Genomic DNA, 24,851 nt, shown 5'->3' on the forward strand with positions numbered 1-24,851 from the left:
GAATTAAAATAGGTGGCCTCTGGGAGATCCCCCTTTTTCGGGTGGATGGAGTGTAGGTGCTCGTCGGGTCTCACCGATATACAGGAGGCCACTCTGGCAGCACTGAATGCAGTAGATGACCCCAACAGACTCACAGGTGAAGTGTTGCCTCACCTGGAAGGTCAATTTGAGGCCCTGAATGGTAGTGAGGGAGGAGATGTAGAGGCAGGTGTAGCACTTGCTTGTAAGGATAAACGCCAAGAGGGAGATCAGTGTTGGAGGGACAAATGGACAAGGGAGCAATCTGTATGGAAAGCAGAAAGTTGAGGGGGAGGGAAGGATGTGCTTGGTGGTGGGATCCTGTTGGAGGTGGCTGAAGTTACAGAGAATTATGTGCTGGATGCGGAGGCTGGTGGGTGGTAGGTGAGGACAAGAGGAACCTTATCCCAGATGGGATGGAGGGAGGATGGGGTGAGGGCAGATGAGTCTGAAATGGAAGAGATGCGGTACAGGGCAGCATTGATGGTGGAGGAAGGGTAGCACCTTTCTTTAAAGGAGGAGGACATCTCATTCGTTCCAGAATGAAAAGCATCATCCTGAGAGCAGATGCAGTGGAGACAGAGGAATTGAGAGAAGGTGATGTCATTTTCACAGGTAACGGTGAGAATGCATATATTCCAGGTAGCTGTGAGTCAGTGTGTTTATAATAGACGTCAGTGGATAAGCTATCTGCCGAGATAGAGACAGAGAGATCGAGAAAGGAGAGGGAGGTGTCAGAAATGGACCAGGTAAGTTTGAGCAACACACCCAAAATGTTGGAGGAGTTCAGCAGGCCAGGCAACGTCTAGTCGGAAAAGAGTTCAAGCCGAAACATCGACTGTACTCTTTTCCTAGATGCTGCCTGGCCTGCTAAGTTCCCCCAGCATTGTGTGTGTGTTGCTTGGATTTCCAGCATCTGCAGATTTTCTCTTGTTTGTGACAGGACATTTCAGAAGTACTCTACTTAACAGATTGTAATGTGAGAGATACTGACATTGCAAATGAAACTATAAATGATTTATCTTTCATTGTTCATGCCATCTCAGGGACATGAAGCCCACAAATGTTCTTCTAGATGACAATCAGCAGCCTGTACTTATGGACCTGGGGTCGATGACAAAGGCTAGGATTGAAGTCAAAGGGTCACGAGAAGCTTTGACAATCCAGGTAAAAGAAAGTCTTTTGAAAATCAGTTTTTTATATATATATATATCTATGTGTGTGTGTGTGTGTGTGTGTGTGTGTGTGTGTATATATACATATACACACATACAACACACATAAAAGTTGCTGGTGAACGCAGCAGGCCAGACAGCATCTCTAGGAAGAGAGATACAGTTGATGTTTCGGGCCGAGACTCTTCGTCAGGACAGGACTTATTTATACATATATATATATATAAAACTTTAGTTCCCACCCATCACAGGATAATTGTTAATTTTTCATTTTATTATATAATACAATCTTAATTAGTTAGCAGTTATAATCACAATCAGAGACCAGCTGTCCCATTATGTCTTCTGATTCTCTGAAAGAGCTTACTAATTATTTCCAACTCTCAGTCCTTTCCCGTATCCTTTTTGAAATATTCACATTTGCTAGGTACCTCCTGTACCTAATACTTCCTGTTTTAGAGATACAGTGTTGAACAGGCCCTTCCAGCTCAATGAGCCGCACTGCCCAGCAAAGCACCTATTTAACACTAATCACAGGACAATTTACAATGACCAATTAACCTTCTAACCAGTACATCTTTGGACTGTGGGAGGAAGCCAGAACACCCAGAGGAAACACACAGTCACAGGGTGGACGTACAAATTTCTTACAGATGATGCCAGAATTGAATTCCAAACTCCGACACCCTGAGCTGTAATAGCGATGTGCTAACCACTACAATATTGTGGCGCCTATGGTAATGAAGCGGCCGCTGAGTTTATATTCGTGGTTTTCTGCTGTGTAGCCCATCCACTTCAAGGTTTGACGTGTTGCGCGTTCACAGATGCTCTTTGGTGCACCATTGTTGTTAACACATGGTTGTTTGAGTTACTGTCACATTCCTGTCAGCTTGAACTGGCCATTTTCCTCTGACCTCTCTCATTAACAAGGCGTTTTCGCCCACAGAACTGGCATTTGCTGGATTTTTTTTTGTTTTTCTCACCATTCGCTGTAAACTCTAGAGACTGTTGCATGCGAAAATCCCAGGAGATGGCAGTTTCTGAGCTACTCAAACCACCCTGTCTGGCACCAACAATCATTCAAAGTTCAAAGTCTATTTATTATTGCCATATACAACCCTGTAATTAATTTTCTTATGGACATACTCATAAATCTATAGAATAATAACCATAACAGAATCAGTGAAAGACCACTCAAACCAGAGTGCAGAACACAACAAACTGTACAAATACAAAAACAAATAAATAAGCAATGAATATTGAGAATATGAGATGACGAGTTCTTGAAAGTCAGGCCATTGGTTTCAGTGATGGGGCAAGTGAAGCTGAGTGAAGTCCACAGTCAAAAGCACTTGAATCACATTCCTTCCTCATTCTGCGTTTGGTGTGAATAACAACTGAGTGTTTTGACTATGTCTGCATACTTTTATGCAGAGCAATTTTTTACAAAGGGGTAGAACTACTACTGGCAGAGCATGTTCTAAGGAAGGACTTGTGTCACCATCAAACAATGGCTGAAGCTGCTGTGGGTCTCCTCTTCCAATGTTAGGAGTCTGGAGAATACAAAGATTACCTACAATGGATGAATAATTGAATCGAAACTTGTGGGTTAGAACATAGGACAGTGCAGGTCCTACACCCAGCAATGTTGTGCCGACCTGTTAACCTATTCCAAGATCAACCTAACCCTTCCCTACCACATAGCCCTTCATTTTCCTTTCATCCATGCGCCTATTTAAGTGTTTCTTAAATGTCCCTAATATATCTGCCTCGACCAGTATCCCTGGCAGCGTGCCTCACATGCCCACCACTCTCTGTGTAAAGAACTTATCTCTGTCATTCTCCACCCCCCCCCATACTTCCCTTCACTCACCTTATAATTAATACCCCCTTGTATTAGCCATTTCCACCCTGGGAAAAAGTATCTATCTATGTCTCTTATCATCTTGTACACCTCTATCAAGTCATCTCTCACCTTCCTTCACGCAAAGAGAAAAGCCCTGGCTCACTTAATCTTTCCTCAGAAGATATACTCTCCTCATATTCTCATAAATCTCCTTGGTACCCTCTCTAAAGCTTCCACATCTTTCTATAATGAGGTGACCAGAATTGAATGCAATATTCCAAATGTGGTCTAAGCAGCACTTTATAGAGCTGTAACATTACCTCGTGGCTATTGAACTCAATCCTCCAGCTTCTGAAGGCCAGCATACCATATACCTTCTCAACTTTCACAGCAACTTTGAAGGATCTATAGATATGGACCCTAAAATTCTCCACACTGCCATTAACCCTGTATTCAGTCTTCAAATTGGACCTTCCAAAGTTAATCACCTCGTGGAGTCTGGTCCACTGCTCAATCATGGCTGATATCTTTTTCAACCTCATTCTCTTGTTTTCCTCCTGTAGCCCTTTACCCCCTTGCCAATCAAAAACCTATCAATCTCTGCCTCACAGTGCACCCAATGACTCGGCTTCCACAGCTGTTTGTGACAACAAATTCCACAGATTCACCACCCTCTGGCTAAAGAAATTCCTCCTATTCTAAACAAATGTCCTTTTATTCTGTTGCAGTGCCCTCAGATCCCAGACTTCCCTGATATAAGGAACATCCTCTCCAAAGCTACTCTAACAATGCCTTTCAGTGTCTGGTAGGCTTAATGAGATCCACCCTCTCCCTCCCAACCATCCTTCTGAACTCTACATAGAGTGCAGGGCCCAGAAATGTCAAATGCTCAGTCTATTACAAATGGATTTGGCTGGACAGATTCAGGGGCTGGGAATTTACTATGTTTCTGAGACCAAAATTAGGGCTATTAACATCAATTTGTGCCTTTGACACAAACCCAAAGGGAAATCAAGGGAAAATATTCATTCCTTCAAGTGTTATGAACACAGACCACGCTCCAACATTGTGGTGGGCAGCAGAGAAGTATAAAGGGAGAAAGATTGAAGATAGAATATGGGATAGGGCAAGATAGAGGATTGGAGCTTAAACACCACATGACACTGATTTTTTTTTTGTTCTATGTGTGCCATCTAATACATCACCGTGTTGACTTTAGTTGTCCTGTTGCAGGACTGGGCAGCAGAGCGATGTACCATATCATACCGAGCCCCTGAGCTCTTCACCGTGGAAAGTCACTGCATCATAGATGAACGCACGGACATATGGGTATGTATAAAAGTTGCCATTTCACATTGAACACTCTTGGTTGTAAATGTAGTTAGAACCATTCACAGCAACCTATCATGTTTGTGCTATCTCTGTACCAGAGTGATCTGAAACAGTCTCACAGCAATTTAATGCCTTGGGGTCCTAACCCAAAATAAAATGGTTCTAGTTATGTCAGTGATGCTCACCAATGCCTCTACTTCCTCAGGAGGCTAAAAAAAAAATGTCATGTCCCTATCAGCTCTTACCACTTTCATCAATGCACCATTTTACCATTCTAACTAGATGCATAAGAGCTCGATATGGCAACTGCTCTGCACATAGAAACATAGAAAACATACAGCACTACACAGGCCTTTCAGCCCACAAAGCTGGCTGAACATGTCCTTACCTTAAAAAGTATTCATGTACCTATCCAGGAGTCTCTTAAAAGACCCTATTGTATCTGCCTCCCCTGCTGTCACCGGCAGCCCATTCCACGCACTCACCACTCTCTGCGTTAAACAAAAAACTTACCCCTGACATCTCCTCTGTACCTACTTCCAAGCACCTTAGAACTGTGCCCTCACGTGCTAGCCATTCCAGCCCTGGGGAAAAGCCTCTGACTATCCACACGATTAACGCCTCTCATCATCTTATACACCTCCATCAGGTTACCTCTCACCCTCCGTCGCTCCAAGGAGAAAAGGCCGAGTTCACTCAACCTATTCTCATAAGGCATGCTCCCCAATCCTGGCAACATCCTCGTAAATTTCCTCTGCACCCTTTCTATGGTTTCCACATCTTTCCTGTAGTGAGGCGATCAGAACTGAGCACAGTATTCCAAGTGGGGTCTGACCAGGGTCCTATATAGCTGCAACATTACCTCTCAGCTCCTAAACTCAATCCCACGATTGATGAAGGCTAATGCACCGTATGCCTTCTTAACCACACAGTCAACCTGTGCAGCAGCCTTGAGTGTCCCATGGACTCGGACCCCAAGATCCCTCTGATCCTCCACACTTCCAAGAGTCTGTAGTACTATATTTTGCCATCATATTTGACCTACCAAAATGAACCACCTCACAATTATCTGGGATGAACTCCATTTGCCACTTCTCAGCCTAGTTTTGGATCCTATCAATGTCCCGTTGTAATCTCTGACAGCCCTCCACACTATATACAACACCCCCAACCTTTGTGTCATCAGTAATTTACTAACCCATCCCTCCACCTCCTCATCCAGGTCATTTATAAAAATCACGAAGAGTAGGGTCCCAGAACTCCACTGGTCACCGACCTCCATGCAGAATATGACTCATCTACAACCACTCTTTGCCTTCTGTAGGCAAGCCAGTTCTGGATCCAAAAAGCAATATCCCCTTGGATCCCATGACTCCTTACTTTCTCAGTAAGCCTCGCATGGGGTACCTCGTCAAATGCCTTGCTGAAATCCATATACACAAACATCTACTGCTCTACCTTCATCAGTGTGTTTAGTCACAGCCTCAAAAAATTCAGTCAGGCTCATAAGGCATGACCCCCCTTTGACAAAGCCATGCTGACTATTCCTAATCATATTATGCCTCTCCAAATGTTCATAAATCCTGCCTCTCAGGATCTTCTCCATCAACTTACCAACCACAGAAGTAAGACTCACTGGTCTATAATTTCCTGGGCTATCCCTACTCCCTTTCTTGAATGAGGGAACAACATCCACAACCCTCCAATCCTCCGGAACCTTTACTGTCCCCATTGATGATGCCAAGATCATCACCAGAGACTCAGCAATCTCCTCCCTTGCCTTCCACAGTAGCCTGGGGTACATCTCATCTGGTCCCAGTGACTTATCTAACTTGATGCTTTCCAAAAGCTCCAACACATCCTCTTTTGTAATATCTATATGCTCAAGCATTTCAGTCCGCTATAAGTCATCCTTACAATTGCCAAGATCATTTTCTGTAGTGAATACTGAAGCAAAGTATTCGTTAAGTACCTCTGCTATCTCCTCCAGTTCCATACACATTTTTCCACTGTCACACTTGATTGGTCCTATTCTCTCACGTCTTATCTTCTTGCTCTTCACATACTTATAGAATGCCTTGGGGTTTTCCTTAATCCTGTCCGCCAAGGCCTTCTCATGGCCCCTTCTGGCTCTCCTAATTTCATTCTTAAGCTCCTTCCTGCTAGTCTTATAATCCTCTAGATCTCTATCATTACCTAGTTTTTTGAACCTTTTGTAAGCTCTTCTTCTTCACTAGATTTACAACAGCCTTTGCACACCACTGTTCCTGTACCCTACCATCTTTTCCCTGTCTCATTGGAACGTACCTATGCAGAACTCCACACAAATATCCCCTGAGCATTTGCCACATTTCTTCCATACATTTCCATGAGAACATCTGTTCCTAATTTATGCTTCCAAGTTCCTGCCTGATAGCCTCATATTTCCCCTTCCAAACTTGTCTGTTCCCATCCCTCTCCAATGGTATGGTAAAGGAGATAGAATTGTGATCATTATCTCCAAAATGCTCTCCCATTGAGAGACCTGACACCTGACCAGGTTCATTTCCCAATACCAGATCAAGTACAGTCTCTCCTCTTGTAGTTTTATCTACATATTGTGTCAGGAAACCTTCCTGAACACACCTAACAAATCCCTCACCATCTAAACCCCTCAATCTAGGGACATGCCAATCGATATTTAGAAAATTAAAATCTCCCACCACGACAACCCTGTTATTATTACACTTTTCCAGAATGTGTCTCCCTGTCTGCTCCTTGATGTCCCTGTTACTATTGGGTGGTCTATAAAAAAACACCCAGTAGAGTTATTGACCCCTTCTTGCTCCTAACTTCCACCCACAGAGATTCCATAGACAATCCCTCCATGACTTCCTCCTTTTCTGCAGCCATGACACTATCTCTGATCAACAGTGCCACACCCCACCTCTTTTGCCTCCCTCCCTGTCCTTTCTGAAACATCTAAAACCTGGCACTCGAAGTAACCATTCATGCCCCTGAGCCATCCAAGTCTCAGTAGTGGCCACAACATCATAACTGCAAGAAACTGCAGAATTGTGGGCACAGCTCAGTACATCACTGAAACCAGCCTCCCCTCCATGAACTCTGTCTATATTTCTCACTACATCTGTAGGGCAGCCGACATAATCAAAGATCCCAACCAGCCTGCACATACTCTCTTCTGCCCTCCCATCAGACAGGAGATACAAAAGCACATACCATCAGGCTCAAGGACTGCTTCTATACCACTGTTAAAAGACTTAAACAATAAGATAGATTATTGACTCACAATCTACCTTGTTATGATGTTGCACTTTATTGTCCACCTGCAGGCACTTTCCCTGTAACTGCTACAATTATTCTTCATTCTTGTTCTATCTCAATGTACTGTGTAATGATTTGATACGTATAAACAACTATACAATACAAGCTTTTCATTGTGTCTTGGTAACATGACAATAATAAACCAATCCCAATTCCAAATACTATTCACAGTGAACAAAGGGAAATATGCCATTCAGACCATCACATTGGAGCCCTTTGAAAGCTCTAATTAACTCTATATTTTTCCCCTTTATACAGAAGGCATTTCAGATCTTAGCTTGCATTGCACCTTATCTGTCTCCCTGCATTGCACTTTCTCTGTAACTGTAACAAAATATTCTGCGTTCTACTAATGCCTTTCCCTTTGTGCTACCTTGATAGCCTCATGGTTGGAATGATCTGTCTGGATGGCATGGAGAACAAAGTTTTCACTAGATCACAGTACATGTGATAATAATAAACCAAGTACCAAATAAGTGTTTTCACTCACCACTTTGAATTTGTATCCCCTGATCCTCAAACTCTTACTAATCAGAACATTTTCCTTCTAGTTATGCTGTCTAATCCTACAGTCATTTTATCAAATTTCTTCTCAACATTCTGATAGAGGAATAGCCCCAAATTCTCTCATTTGAATTTGCAACTAAATTCTGTGGATTAAAATAAGAAAAGGCTAGAAATATTCATTAGTTTTAAATGGCATTTGTGGAAACCTGGAACCATGTTTTTAAACTCACTCCATTATTTTCACATCTTTAATTATGTATTGACTAGAATTGGGCACTATTGTTCCAGTTGTGGCCTAAACATTCAAGATAATTTCTGTTTTTCTACACAGAGTTTTTAATTACAGAGCCCATAATCTCTGCCAGATGTTGACACACGTGCCTCCCTGCCAGATGTAGATTGCATCAACCCATTGATAATCAATCTCTCAACATGCTGTGCAATCTTTGAAAATGTGTACTTCAATTAATTTGGTTCACTCTGTTCCTGCATGTCCTCTAGAACTGGACTGTTTGAATTATATCATTCTTTCTGTGAAATCCACAGCTTTGTAAATTACAGTTTTTCAAGCGAATACCTAAATGAATTTTAAATGGTGCTTCACAATAGTGCTTCTGTGGTGAATTCCATAACCCATCACTCTCTGATTCGAGATTAGCATTATTTGTCACATGTACATCGAGACACCATAATATGCATCGTATGCATTAAATCAAATCAACGAGAATTGTGCTGGGCAGCTGATGAGTGTCGTCATACTTCGGTGCCAACAAAGCATGCCCACAACTTACTAACCCTAGCCCATACATCTTTAGAATGTGGAAGGAAACTAGAGCAGCCAAAGGGAACTCGTGTGGTTATGGGGAGAGTGTACAAATTCCTTACAGGTAGTGACAGGAATCAAACCCTGATCGTACAACTAGAGCTCTAAAGTTTTGTGCAAATTGATAAAATATTTTTCTTTTTAACTCTTCCCAATTCTATTGAATTTATTATTCAAGTTAGAATTGGGGTATGCTTTTAATTAGAGGGTGTTGATTCGGTGAAATTCATTGCCGCAGACAGCTGTGGAAGCCAGGCCATTAGGTACAGTTGTAAGAAAAAGTTTGTGAACCCTTTGCGTTACCTGGTTTCCTGCATTAATTACTCATAAAATGTGGTTTGATCTTCATCTAAGTCACAGTAATAGACAAACACAATCTGCCTAAACTAATAACACACAATATTTCACACAAAGAATTGAACTTCTTCAGTACTTCATCAGTATTGAGTACACCATTTAAACAATCACAGTCTAGGGTCAAAAAAGTATGTGAACCTCTGGGGTGGTGCCTTCTACAAAGCTATTTGAAGTCAGGTGTTCCCATCAATGAGATTATATTGGAGGTGTGGTCTGTAGAGGTTACTGACAGAGCTTACTCTTCTCAAGAAAGATTTGTTTATGTGCACCATGCCTCGATCAAAACAACTTTCAGAGGACCTTAGAAGAAGAATTATAGAGATGCATGAAGCTGGAGAAGGCTACAAAATCATTTCTAAAGACCTGAGTCTTCATCAGTTCACAGGAAGAGAAATTGTCTACAAATGGAGGAAATTCAGTATTGTTGCTACTCTCCCTAGGAGTGAGTGTCCTTCAAAGATCACATCAAGAGCACAACGTGCAATACTGAAAGAAGTGAAAAAGAACCCAAGGGTAACAGCAAAAGACTGGCAGAAATCTCTCGAACTTGTGTTCATGTGTCCACAATAAGAAAAGCACTGAACAAGAATGGTGTTCATGGAAGGACACCACGGAGGAAACCACTACACTCCAAAAAAAAAGTTGCTGCATGTCTCGAGTTTGCAAAAGACCACCTGGATGTTCCACAATGCTTCAGGGACAATGTGCAAGATGAGACAAAAGTTGAACTTTTTGGCAGAAATGCACACTGCTATGTTTGGAGGAAAAGGGCATTACACACCAACAGCAAATCCTCATCCCAACTGTGAAGCATGGTGGAAGGAACATCATGATCTGGGGTTACTTTGCTGCACCAGGGCCTGGACAACTTGCAATTGTTAAGGGAACAATGAATTCAAAATTGTATCAAGACATTTTACCGGAGAATGTCGGGATGGCAGTCCGTTACCTGAAGCTTCATTAAACTTGGATGACGCAACAAAACAATGATCAGAAACACAAGAGTAAATCAATAACAGAATGGTTTAAAAAGTAGAAAAATCTTGTTTGGGAATGACCAAGTCAAAGTCCAGACCTTAACCCAATTGAGATACTGTGACATCACCTGACGAGGGCTGTACAGGCAAGGTATCCCAGAGATATTGATGAACTGAGACAGTTTTGTATGGAGGACAGTGTAAGATTTCTCCTTGTTGTTGTGCAAGTCTGATCAGCAGCTACGGGAAATCGCAAACACGAGAAAATCTGCAGATGCTGGAATTTCAAGCAACACACATAAAAGTTGCTGGTGGAACGCAGCAGGCCAGGCAGCATCTATGGGAAGAGGTACAGTCGACGTTTCGGGCCGAGTCCCTTCATCAGAACTAACTGAAAGAAGAAATAGTAAGAGATTTGAAAGTGGGAGGGGGAGGGAGAGATCCAAAATGATAGGAGAAGACAGGAGGTGGGAGGGATGGAGCCAAGAGCCGGAAAGTTGATTGGCAAAAGGGATATGAGAGGAACATGGGATGGGAGGCCCAGGGAGAAAGAAAGGGGGAGGGGGGAAGCCCAGAGGATGGTCAAGGAGTATAGTGAGAGGGACAGAGGGGGAAAAAGGAGAGAGAAAAAATAATAATAATAATAAGTAAATAACAGATGGGGTACAAAGGGGAGGTGGGGCAATTAACAGAAGTTAGAGAAGTCAATGTTCATGCCATCAGGTTGGAGGCTACCCAGACAGGAGATGTTCGGTAGAGGTTATTGCTGCTACAGGAGGTTCTACGAGTTATTAAGTACATACTTTTTCCAGTCTGGGCTGTGAATGATTAAACAATGTGTTCAATAAAGTCATGAAAAGTACAATTGTTTGTTAGGCAGATTACGTTTGCCTATAATTGCGATGACTTAGATGATATCAGACCACATTTTATGAGTAATTAATGCAGAAAACCAGGTAATTGCAAAGGGTTCACAATTTTTTTCTTGCAACTGTACAGTTAAAGCTGATATTAACGGGTTCTTGATTAGTAAAGGCATCAAAGATTATAAGGAGAAAGCAAGAAAGTGGGTTTGAGAGGGAAAATCAATCAGCCATGATGGAATGGCAGAGCAGATTTGATGAGCCAAGTGACTTACTTCTGCTCCTATCTCTTATGGTCTTATTTTGTTTTCCTTTGTCACATTTGGAGACTACGCTGCTGGAAGTGTGGGCATTGGTTTTATGCACATTATTTGGAAATCTATTTCTGGTAAAGTAATCCTTTTTATTGTGAAGTTTTGCCATAGTTTCAGCTACAAGTTTTGTCTGTTGTTGTTCCTGGGGACTAATGCTTGAATAGACACTATTGAGTGCATAGTATCTGATGGCTGATGTAGAGTGGTATCTGCACATTCTGTTAAGAGCTGTTTCACCTCTAACTTCTCGGATTGGCCAGTAATTTTTGAGCTAAAGAAATGTCAAACTCAGGCTGCAAGGTTTCAAATTATGTACCCTGATACATACCATCCACAAGCAAGTGCAGGTAGCCAAATATTCCAAGCCAGAATTTATTTTGGTAAAGTTTGCGGAAGTGGCTGGGCTAATACTGGCTCTATCCTCTCCATAGTAGCAAATGTAGGATGGTAGTGGATGGGATCTAAATAAAGCCTCTCTCCTTGTGAATATGTGTCCCCCTCTCCTCCTCTCCCCCTCTCCCCCTCAGTAGAACAGAGGAAATATAGATCTATGCAACACACATCAAAGTTGCTGGTGAACGCAGCAGGCCAGACAGCATCTCTAGGAAGAGGTACAGTCGACATTTCAGGCCGAGACCCTTCGTCAGGACTAACTGAAGGAAGAGTTAGTAAGAGATTTGAAAGTGGGAGGGGGAGGGGGAGATCCAAAATGATAGGAGAAGACAGGAGGGGGAGGGATGGAGCCAAGAGCTGGACAGGTGATTGGCAAAGGGGATATGAGAGGATCCGGAGGAACAACACCCTATATTCTGTCTGGGTAGCCTCCAACCTGATGGCATGAACATTGACTTCTCTAACTTCCGCTAATGCCCCACCTACCCCTCGTACCCCATCCGTTATTTATTTGTATACACACATTCTTTCTCTTTCTCTCTCCTTTTTCTCCCTCTGTCCCTCTGACTATACTCCTTGCTCATCCTCTGGGTTTCCCCCCGTCCCCCTTTTCCTTCTCCCTGGGCCTCCTGTCCCGTTATCCTCTCGGCCTGAAACGTCGACTGTACCTCTTCCTAGAGATGCTGCCTGGCCTGCTGCGTTCATCAGCAACTTTGATGTGTGTTGCTTGAATTTCCAGCATCTGCAGAATTCCTCTTGTTTGCGTTTTTAAAAATATAGATCTATAATTCTTTAGAAGTGTCATCACAGGTAGATCATAAAGCAAGCTTTTGTCACATTGGCATTCATAAGCCCAGGTACTGAGTACACTGTTGGGATGTAACAATGAAGTTTTAAAAGACGTTGGTGAGGTCAAAATTGGAGTTTTGTGTGCAATTCTGGTCACCTACCTGCAGGAAAGCGTAAAGATTGAAAGAGTCCATGGATGGGAGGAGTAGGGAGGGATATGGTCCAGGTACAGGTCAGTGAGACTAGACAGATTAGCAGTTGGGAATTGAGTGGGTGGGCCAAAAGGCCTGTTTCTGTTCTGTATGACTCTGTGATTCTCAGATTGTGTAGTCCACATCTTAAAATCTAACTAGCATTAGCCACCAAGCTTCTTGCTGTTATTGATTGAGCTGTTAATGGTATCCAAGTTTTTTTTTCAATGTGTCATGGTGATTTATTTCTAGTCCCTAGGATGTGTGCTCTATGCTATGATGTTCCTGGAAGGACCGTATGATGGCATCTTCCAGAAAGGAGATTGTGTCGCATTGGCTGTACAGAATCCGATAACCATTCCAGAAAACTGCAGGTAAAGTCAGGTGGGGAGGTGAGAAAACTGCAATAGTTTCTTAAAACTTTCACATGAATGGAGAAGAAATTTAGTTATCTCAAAGGTTTGGAAGAGATAAACCTTTGAAATTGGGCTTTGGGTTACCCTTCTCTCATGTACCGTTCATGTCTCCTGAAATTTGGTGATTTGAAGTAATAGGTATCAGGATTCATAGCAATTAATTTGGAAGTGATTCCCTTGGAAGCTTTGGATATTAAGAATCAGACTCAGGGTGGAACAGAGTGAAATGGCAGAATCAGAGTCCTGAAATAGGGTCTCAGCTCAAAACATTGACTGTTTACTCTTTTCCATAGATGCTGCCTGGCCTGCTGAGTTCCACCAGCATTTTGTGTGTGTGTTGCCTTGGATTTTCAGCATCTGCCGACATTCTTGTGTTTGAGAATCAGGTTTATTATCACTGATATATGTTGTGAAATTTTGTTGTTTTGCAGTAGCAATACTGTGCAAGACATAAAGTACACTATAAATTATAAGAAGAAATATATATTAAAAGGTAGTGTAAAAAGAGTTCAAAAATAGTGAGGTAGTGTTCATATTATCCATTCAGAAATCTGTTGGTGTAGGGGAAGAAGCTGTACCTAAAACATTGAGTGTGTATATTCAGGCTCCTGTGACTCCCCTCTGACGGTAGTAATGAGAAGAGGGTCTGTCCTGTGTGGTGGGCAGCCTTGATGATGCATGCCACCTTTCTGAGGCATTGCCCTTTGAAGATGTCTTCAGCAGTGGCGAGGCTGGTGCCTGTGATCCCTTTGTAGCTTTTTCCGATCCTGTGCAGTTGTGGCTCCATACAAGACAGTGATGCAACCAGTTAGAATGCTCTCTACAGTGCATCCGCAGAAATTTGCTAGTCTTTGGTGACTCCATGTCCTTGGAATGCTGTTTTAGTCTCATCCTCTGCTGTTCCCTGCGTCATGATAAATTGGGAAGAGTAACTGGATAATAGTGATATATTCTTTTTCAAGTGTGAGTTGGTATCTAAATCCTGCCTTATCGTTCATATAAAGCAGAAGCATAGATATTAAAGAAGATGAGAATAGACTTTATAGAGTTGGTTCTCCTCTCTGAACTGTAAGGCATTAAATATGATGAGCTTCAGACACATGGGTGTGACACTATGCTTGTTGCTGTAGTGTAGCTACTGGTAATCCTACATTACTAAACTTAACTTCTCTGTTTGGCTGCCCAGGTGGATATGAAAGTTGCTGTAAACACTCCTCCAAAGAAGAGCAGGGGAGACTCAATTATCTTTATCCAACAGCTAATAGCTTTATTAACATACTAATTTTTAAAAATTTATTCATTAATGGCATGTGGACATTGCTGGCGAGTGTAGTGCCTTTTGTCCATCCCATCACCCATCCTATTACCCTATGAACTGAGTGATTTAAAATGCCAAACTGGATGAGGGGGCTGTTGAAAGTCAACAAAATTGGTGATCTGAATAAGAGCAAGAAACTGCAGATGTTCTTTTCTGAAGACACTAGAGAGTTAAATGTGGTAAATGAATTCATCGAAGCGCAGAATCAAATATCACTGTGATGATTGTACGCTCTGGTATCAAATGTTTGGCGACAATAAAGTAAAGTAAAAGTTTTAAAATAGTATAACACATACAAAATGATGGAGGAACTCAGCAGGTCAGGCAGCAACTATGGAGGGGAACAAGCAGTTTATGTTTCAGGCCAAGACCCTTCATCAGGGCTGAAGAGGAGGGGGACAGAAGCCAGCATACAAAGGTACTGAGGAGGAGAAGGAGTATAATCTGGCAGGTGATAGGTAAGGCCAGGTGAGGATGAAAGTGGGTGGGTGGGTGAGGGGGGTGAAGTGAGAAGCTGGGAGATGATAATAAAAGGGCTGAAGAAGAAGGAATCTCATAGGAGGGGAGAAAGGGAAGGAGGAGGGGCCCTAGAGGGAGGTGATAAGGGGAAGAGGGGAGCCAGATTGAGGAATGGTAAAAAAGAGAAGGGGAAAGGTGAAGAAATTACTGGAAGTTAGAAAAATCGATGTTCATGCCGTCAGGTTGGAGGCAACCCAGGTGAATATGAGTACACCCTGAGAGTGGCTTAGAGTGCTTCCTTTTTTCATTTGTATAGGGCAGGCAAGTCAGTGCAAAGGTGTTTGTCCAGTACTCTATATTCATTCTTTGCTTAGAAAATTATCTGGTAGAGATCTTTAACATTTCTTAAAGTGGTCATAGTGAATTCTATGTATATCTTGATTGAGGTCACGAAGGAGAATATCCAGTGAAAGTGGTTAGAATTAAACTTTTTTGTGAGAGGAGGACAACAGATAAGATGTCCTACTGTTCCTGGATGTTAGGTGGGCAGATGTAGGAGAAAAAAAATAGAAGGACATGCTGAGTACATGTTGAGAGAATTGAAGGATGATGCTGTGCAGTATAAAGAAGAACTGAGCTGTTTATTGCTATAAATTTTATGTAAATTATTTTTTATTGCATACTACCATTCAGTTAGTTGAAGTTGCCTCTGATCTTTGTCCCTATCCAGGTACACACAGTCCCTACAGCATCTGCTAACCTCTATGATGGTTGTTAACCTCCAAGAGAGGCCAAATATTACCTGGGTATTGAACCAGACTGAACAACTGCAGCCTGCCGGAGCCGTCCAGGACACCAGAATGATCTGATATTGGCAGCATTAACAAGAGTGGCTCCATCTATCCTAGGAGGCAGTTCGAATTTGTCATCTGTCAGACTTTCATTATTTCTACACGGAGAAAAAAAATATCATCAGTCATCTTTGCTTCAGTATTTCTGCCAACTGGGTAGGATCCTGTGTGTTCTCTCTCCATTATGTCCTGTATTCCCACTCCAGGTTGTACAGAATTGTTCAGTTTTCAATGGAGAGCAAAGTAGAAGAAATTACATATTTTTCTTCATCCCAGAAGGATTTAGCTCTTTGTTTTGCTCCATTGGTACTACACGTGCTGTAAGTTAATCACAACCACCAAACCCTTTGGTACCTGCTGTGGTTACGTGTGTAGAATTTACATACAACACCTTGCTGAAGAAGTAAGTCTCATTGAGTGCGAAAGGTGTGATTCACTTGTCTGTTTGGTCACTGTTCTTGGGTGCTGCCTGTCTGCTCTCTTCCATCAGAACTTACCGGGGTTAAGTTTTGGAGTGCATTAATTCTAACTGTGTGTAAAAAGGCAAGTAAAAACGTGGCCGTGCACTGCTAAGTGTGTATTGAATGCTGCCATGACACAACTTATTAATGTGGACTCAACGCCTGACCTCCAGGTGTGTGACAGAGAACTAAATCAGAAATGGTTAAATTTTGGGAGCAAGTGTAGAAACCTCATAAGCTTTAAAGACTCCATCCAGTCACATAATGGGATAGGGATTGGTTTCAATTGGATTACATGCTGAGGGTGCTGGCATCTATCTCTATAATATTTTGTAGTGTGTTTTTCTAATTAAATCATTTTTTTTCTATCTTTCATCCCCGTGTACCCTTTCCCTCTTCCAAAAAAAAGACAATATTAAAGATTTGATATCACTACATTGATTCCAATTGTAGAATGGGCAAGTTTGAAACCATTCAAGCCAAATTAACTGCTAGGAAACTCAACCCTCATCACTTCCACACCACCCCTCCACCCCAGCCAAACAGGAAATGAAAGCAGAGCCAAAGCCAGGTGAATATTTTCCTCAATGGTGCATTACCCGTTAAGGGACATCACTTCCCACTCTGTCTATTCCTCTTTGTAGGAGCTTATTTAGCCCCATCAGTGTTATTTTTCAAGTACATGCCTATTCAAGATGAGTGGCCTTGCCTTTTGGAACAATCTCAAGATGTCCGATAGTCGGCTTGCCACTTGAGATTGAGTCATCTCCACAAACAGCAATGTGCAAATGTTCAATCAATATTTTCTGCTACAGAAATATTTCAGTTCCTTTTCTCAGTTTGTATCCTCATAAGCATCTGTAGATTACATATTTCTTTCTTCCCCTGCATTGCACACCACCCCCTGAATCTTGAGTAATTCTAAGAACAATGTATTGAACACTAGAAAATAGGGAAAGGCCTGCAGTTGAACATGATCGTGGCTGATCTATCCCAAACCTTGTCTTTCTCATTGCTAGTTCCACATAACCTTCAACTTGCCAACCCTTCAAAAACATATCTACCTCCTCTTTAAATACCTCCAATGATCTAGTCTCCACAACTTTAAGGTAAATTCCAGAGGTACATTGCTTTTTTCAAGATATTGCAATTCATGATTATTTTCTTGTTTTGTAACTCTGTCCCCTTGTTTGACTGTCTCACGAGTGAAAACCTTTTAACATCTACCCTGTTATACACCATGGGATCTTATGTGTTTCTATAAAATCACCTCTTATTCTTCTAATTTCCAAAGAATATGGATACAACTTATATAGCTACTTCTGATAGGACAACATTCTGTTACCAGGAATTAGCCCAGTGAATTTCTTTCAGACTTCTCCCAGTGTTGGAATATCCATTCTTAAATAAGGGGACCAAAACTATGCAGGATACTCTTGGTATGGCCTCGTCAATGCCCTGTACAATGATAACAATGCGTACCTAATTCTAAGCTCAGCTCTTTTAAATCTGCAAAAAAAAATGTGCAAAATAATTTTAAAAGGTTGTTAGAGACGTGGTTGATTCCTGAAGTTGCACTTTTATTCCCTCCTGATTTGTAAATCTGTATTAAAACTGATTATTATTTTTCCTTCCAGTGTGGGCACGTGGCCAAGTGGTTAAGGCGTTTGTCTAGTGATCTCAAGGTTGCTAGTTTGAGCCTCAGCTGTGGCAGCATGTTTGTATCCTTGAGCAAGGCACTTAATCACACATTGCTCTAGTGTCTGTGCGAGGAGTGGCGCCCCACACAGACTTCCAATCTGTGCCTTATAAGGCATGAAAATGCCTGACGCAGGCCTGTCATGGTCTGAGTCGACGTTCCCTCCCGTTCAATGCTTTCACTTCCACCCCACCCACCAATTCTTCCTTTCCCCAACACTACAAACAAAAGTACTCTCAGTGCTTAACAGCTAGGTACGTGGTTGTGTTTGAAACTTGCTTTAGTTTCAAAATAATACAGAAAGCCTGAAACTAAACATAAAGCTTGTGGGAGAAAAAAAAAAATTGGAATTAATGTGGAAACCAGGCTGGCAATTCGAGCTATGACTTTTTTATCAGAACTGAAAGTTCTTGAGGGGTCAGTGATCAGGGAAAGAACTAAATAAAACAGTCTGTGATGGGGTGGATATTGTCTGTTACCTACTTTGCAATATAAAGTGCAACACGAGAGCATTCAGTTTGGTCTGGTTGCTGTCTTCTAACAACAGTCTAATGAGTGCCACTGTTTATCTGGAGCCAACAATTCTTACCCTACCCTTGGAAAAATATCTCCCATTCCCTTTCAAGGGCTACCATCCTTTCTACTACCATCAGCAAGTGTTTTATCATCCTAACTATGCATTCATTTAAACAAGTCATTTAACTTGGGTGCCTCTGGTTCTTTTAAAACTTGTTAGCCCCTCATCTATGTCTTACAGTTTCTCAGATTTTACTGAGGAGAAGAGGGATGAGCCCCTTGAGCTTCCACCATTCAGTGGCATGGCTGAATCTATGCTTGTTTTAGTCAGAGCAGAGGTGCTCAACAAAGCAGCCCCTCAGTCTACGTTAGGTCTCACCGATGCAGAGGAGGCCGTGCCGGGTGCAGTAGGTGACCCCGACAGACTCGCAGGTGAAGTGTTGCCTCATGTGGAAGGACGAATATATTTAGTGCATTGGTCAAATCTCAACTTAACCACCTCAGCTTTGAGGAAGCCAATACCAAAATGTTAGAACAAAATAGTGAAGAGCTAGATATCAGAAGAAAGGAATGTTTGAAGTGCAAAGGATAGCTGCAGGAAAAGACAAGTATAATGTGGTGATTTTCAGAGGCCTGCAAAACTGTTTGTCTTTCCCTATTGGCTCATTTGGAGAGGAGGATAGGCTTTCTCATAAAATGACATCCTCGTCTGAAAGACTATTGAAGATGACATAATTATTGTGTTCAGTTATTGGAAGAATAATGAATGCTTGGCTTTTAACAGCCTGAGAGATGTACAAACTATCAATGATCCCACATTGGAATGGTAGTAACAGAGCATAAAAATGCAGTGTAAAATTTGAAGAAGGAAAAATTTAGGACTTTATATTAACAGAATCTGAAATGGATGTTGTAGTGAGGCTCTAGAAGCCGAACCCTTGAGATTTATTGGATGTAATGGATTGACGCTAGAATTTACTGTACATGCAATTGCTGACAGGTGTTTCCATAATGTATGGGCACAGAGTAAGAAAGCAAAGAAGGGTGAAATTTATCCTTCCCTTCCCATGTTGAAAACAGCTCTCTAATTAGTCCCTGTCCCCTGTAAACCTGTTTCTGGTAACTACATATCACAACACATTAGAAGCAAAGAGTATCTTATGCAGTCATCAGCATTGCTGCACCACTCAGTGAGGTCACCAGCACTCCTGTACTTCAGCATTCTCCTAGCAGAACCCATTAGCACTTGGCATCTGGAAATTTATCAATCCAAATCTTAGAAGTACTTGATTTCAATTCTGTAGGTTTAAAAAAATCCTTGGATTAGAGGGAGAGAGTTTTTTTAGCCTTTCTTTTTCCACCTTATCCTGCTTTAATGTGGCCCGAATCAACTCAGACCAAGATAAATGCAACCTTTTCAATATTGTAAATTATCCATGCATATTCTTTCAAGTGAAGTACAATAGTAATCATTCTCCATTTGTATGCTCTTTGAGGCATTTTACTATGCACACAGTGAGTGATAGTTTCCTGGGATACTGTAATTCATTTCAGGAAGCTTCTTGGATATGGTACGAAGCAATGCAGGGTCTCTGCCATAACGAGGGAACCTGCTCATCGGCAGGAGCTCTCATTATAAGTTGCTTAGATCAATTTGTATTTGATCTAATTCCATTGTCATAGCATAGATAGTATTTAAAGAGACTAATTTTTTGGGGGATATTGATTCTTTGAGATCATCACCATAGGATTGTGATCATATTCTGGACCTGTATACTCCATTCAGATGCCTTGTCCTGATTTTCTATTATATCTTTGTATGTGCAATGGATATGTTATGTCTGCAGTTCCAATTATTTGCATGCCTTTAAGATAAAATGGTCTGTTTGTTAAATTCTTTGCTGTTTTGACCCTCTGATGTATGTTGTGGTTGCGGAAGGTGGTTACAAGTGTGTAAACGTCTAGTGCATTTGCTGGGCGTTACTTTCTCCCCGGCTATTGTGTCACTTATGACAAAATTACTCAGTGCAGTTAGGCATTTGTATACCAGCATTACCATGGGTATGATGTGCTTAAATTTTACCTCAATTTGAAAAGTGTTGGATAGAGCCCTGATGATGCTTGGATGTCGGTTTGAGTTTATCGATATCCTTTCTGTTGAAAATACTGTTACTTTTATGTAACCTACTTTATCTGGGACAGTAGCATAGTGATTAATGTGACTGTATTAGAGCTCAGGGTATTGGAGTTTGGAGTTCAATTCCAGCACCATCTGTAAGAAGTTTGTACACCCTTCCTGTGAGCGCATGGGTTTCCTCCAAGTGCTTTGGTTTCCTTCCACAGTCCAAAGACGTACAGGCTTGTAGGTAATTTGGTCATTAGAAATTGTCCTGTGATTAAGTTAGGGTTTAATAGGTTGGGCTGCTGGGGAGCACAGCTCGTAGGACTGGAAGGGCCTGTTCCACACTATCTCTAAATATTAAAAAAATTTAAAAGTTATAAAGTCAATACAGCCCAGAAATAGCCCTTCATCCCTCAATTTCTGCACTAATTATCAAGTACCCAGCTACATGCATACCTTATTTTGTTGATCCCTTTCCCACAAGCACCCACAGATCTTCGGCCACCCATCTTACACTTGGGGCAATTCACAACCCAGGATGTGGAAGGAAACTGGACCATCCCGGAGGAAACTCACTCAGTCACAGAGAGAACTGTGCCCAGATAGCAGCAGAGGTCAGGAATGAATCCTGGTCCCTGGAACATGGAACACTACAGCACAGTACGGGCCTTTTGGCGAATGGTGTTGTGCCGATCTTTTAACTTATACTAAACTTCCCTTCTCACATAGCCCTCCTTTTTTTTTATCATCCATGTGGCTATTTAAAAGTCTTTTAAATGTCCCTAATGTATGTGCCTCTGTCACCACCCCTAGGAACACATTTTACACACCCACCACTCTCTGTGTTTTAAAAAAAAACTACATCTAACATACTTCCCTCCAGTCATCTTAAAAATTTTGCTCCCCAGTATCAGTTTTGAGGCAGTGGCTTAAATCAATCTGTCACATACACCTTTGAGTTGTTCTGCATTTGAGGTTATAAATATCTTGTTCAGATCAATGCCACTGTGGATCTTTATCAAGAATCACTATTCCCTCCCTGTAATTTTAAAATAATTCAGTGATTTTTATTTTCCTTTGAGCTGGTGAGTGAATTGAAACCCCTCTTGCTCCATAACCCTTTTATATCAACCTCATTCACACCTCCTATGGTACCAACACAACCACCTACAGGGCAAGAGAAGTTAGTCTACTAGGCAGGTTTTCCTCTGGTTGTGATGTTAGTTAACATCATCAGATTTGGAACATTGAACATTATAGCGCAATACAGCTACTTCAGCCCACAATGTTGTGCTAGCCTTTTAAATTTATCTAACCGTACCCTGCCATAGAGCCTTCCACTTTTCTATCATGCATGTGCCAATCTAAGAGCCTCTTAAATGTCTAAATGTTTAGCTCTAAAGCATTGCACACTTATGATCTTATTAGTAATACTGAACTGCTGATCATTTTTCTAATCAATTTATTACTTTGAAGATCACAGACCATTGTCCAACTCTTGTTGCTGCTGAAATGGACATCGTCCAGCAAATCAGCATTACAGATTTTAGTTGCCCCACCATTGATGCTCATGTTTGCACCTCCCTCTGTTTTAAGTTTTGGAGATCCATGGCTAATTCCCTCTGCCTCTTTACCTTCTTTGATAATAATCGCTCCACCTCCTTTTAAAAATTCTGACGGGATTGTGGTAGTTAACTGGATTACCATCTAGAGGTATGAAAAAATTAAAGGTCTTAAAAGATGAGCTTTATTTGTCACATGTACATTGAAACATACCATGAAATACTTCATTTGCGTCAATGACCAATACAGTGCAAGGATGTGCTGAGGGCAGCCCCAAGTGTGACCATGTTTCCTGTGCCAATATAGCATGACCATAACTTTGAAATATGAGGGAACCCCAAATGGTCAAGAGGAGAACATACAAACCCCTTACAGTCCCCTTGCACTAATTGTTACATTACTGTGGCCGCCATCACTGAATTATTAATGATGTTTGGTCATTGATTTCGGTGCTGGTGCCACGACAGCATTTACATTTAAATTTGAGTGATTAAATCTGGAATTTAATGAAAAAATGAAGTCTAATGGTGACTATAAACTACCAAGAAGGAAGTTGAACTTACAACAGCACAGTACAGTTCCTTTGGCCCAATATCATGCCAACCTTTGAACTTACTCTAAGATCAATCTAAGCCTTCCCTCCCTCACAGCCCTGCATTTTTCTATCTTCTATGTGCCTATCTAAGGGTAATCTGCCATACGTATCCAGACCTGTTTATGATTCGAAAGGTCAGAGGTTCATTTATTATCAAACTATTCAACTCTGAAATTCTTCTGTCATGAAACCAAGAAAGAAAAGAAAGGCAGCACGATCGTCAATCCCCCAAATACCACTCCCTGCACAAAAAAAGAGTAAAGATGGAACAGATGCATCAACCTCCACATACCCCTTCCCCACACAAAAAATGAGAAAGATCGGGCGAAAAACACAGAACATAAAAATCTATTAGGCTGGAAAAAGTGTACAGTCCAAGTCCACATCCAAGACGCCGAAAACCTGGGCAGCATTCTCCGGGCACAGTGGCAGGCTCTCCCCTCTCTGGTAGCGTAGCGGAGTGACCCTGAACAATCAAAAGACGGGCAGCTGGCACTCACCCCAAAGCTTAACCTCCCTCGTCGCTTTAGTCGGCACACAATGGAAGCTTTAATCAGCGAAATGGAGTCAAACATTGATTCGCATCCCGCAGCCTGCCCACCTTGAGGTTCCCGCATGCTACCTCTGCCTCGTGAATCCTCTCTGAGACTGCAGAACGCTGGAACACCCAAATGATCTCCAAACAGCAAACCACAGGCTCCAACAGTTCCAGAATCACATCCAAGATGAAAAACAAATGTAAGAGACATAAAAGAAGTGAAATGATCTATCCAGAAGATGCCGACCGAAGGAGCGTTGCATGCAGGCGCCATCCAGATCCACTAATGTAGCTGATCCCGTACTGCTTCTTCAAGTCCAGGTAATAAATGCTGGCATTGGAGACAACACACAGATACATTTAAAAAGTGAATTTTAAAAATAAAACTACCTCTTAACCAAATAATTGACTATCTGCCTTGATTGGACTGAGCCATTGAAACAAAATCTTCTGACCTGATTATGCAGCCAAGAGAAGAGCTTTTGTGATGTTTTGCATATTCAACACTGCTACATTAATACCGATCTCCGTCCTTGAATCAGTTTGTGCAGTTTGATACTGCTGAGTGCTTTGTACCAGTTGGCTATATTAATGTGGGTTTCAGGTTCATTTATTTATTTATCACACATAAATCGAAAAAAATTCAAGATTTTAAAAAAACACAATATAAATACATAAAATAGCTTATATATAGTGCCTATAAAGAGTATTCATCTCCCCCGCCGCCCAGAAGCATTCGTGTTTTATTGTTTTACAACATTGAATCACAGTGGATTTAATTTGACTTTCTGACACTGATCTACAGAAAAAGACTCTTTTGTGCCAAATGAAAATAGATCTCTACAAAGTGATCTAAATTAATTACAAATATAAAGCACGAAAGAATTGATTGTATAAGTATTCACCCACTTCAAGTCAGTATTTAGTAGATGCACCTTTGGCAGCAAGGTATGGGTAGGTCTCTGTCAGCTTTTGCACATCTGGACATTGCAATTTTTCTCTATTCTTTACAAAATGCTCAAGCTCTGTCAGATTGCATGGGAATCATGAATGAACAGCTCTTTTCAAGTCCAGCCACAAATCCTTAATTGGATTGAGGTTTGGACTCTGATTTGGCCACGCCAGGTCAGTAACTTTGTTGTTTTAAGCCATTCCTGTGTAGCTTTGGCTTTATACTTGGAGTCAGAGTCTTACTGGAAAAAAATCTTTTCCCAAGTCCCAGTTCTCTTGCAGACTGCATCAGATTTTCCTTCAGGATTTCCCTGTTCTGTGCTGCATTCATTTTACTCTCTCCCTTCACAAGCCATCCAGGGCCTGCTACAGGGAAGCATGCCCACAACATGGTGCTGCCGCCACCATGCTTCACGGTGTGTTTTAGGTGAGTGCGATGTTTGACTTATGCCA

General features: G+C 41.6%; 1 protein-coding gene across 2 annotated transcripts in view; it reads left to right on the forward strand.

Annotated features, from left to right (window-relative positions):
- The window catches only part of stk16 (serine/threonine kinase 16), a 67,092-nt gene extending 42,875 nt beyond the window's left edge, over positions 1 to 24,217 (forward strand). For both annotated transcript variants that reach the window (XM_072260983.1, XM_072260984.1), the window contains exons 5-8: positions 1,065 to 1,185; positions 4,273 to 4,368; positions 13,162 to 13,283; positions 15,833 to 24,217. In XM_072260983.1, coding sequence (XP_072117084.1) covers positions 1,065 to 1,185; positions 4,273 to 4,368; positions 13,162 to 13,283; positions 15,833 to 15,971 — 478 coding nt within the window. In that variant the 3' untranslated portion in view covers positions 15,972 to 24,217. The remainder of the gene's footprint in view (positions 1 to 1,064; positions 1,186 to 4,272; positions 4,369 to 13,161; positions 13,284 to 15,832) is intronic.
- Positions 24,218 to 24,851: the final 634 nt, after the last annotated feature.

This window comes from Mobula birostris, chromosome 6 (genome assembly GCF_030028105.1).
Source record: "Mobula birostris isolate sMobBir1 chromosome 6, sMobBir1.hap1, whole genome shotgun sequence".
NCBI lineage: Eukaryota > Metazoa > Chordata > Chondrichthyes > Myliobatiformes > Myliobatidae > Mobula > Mobula birostris.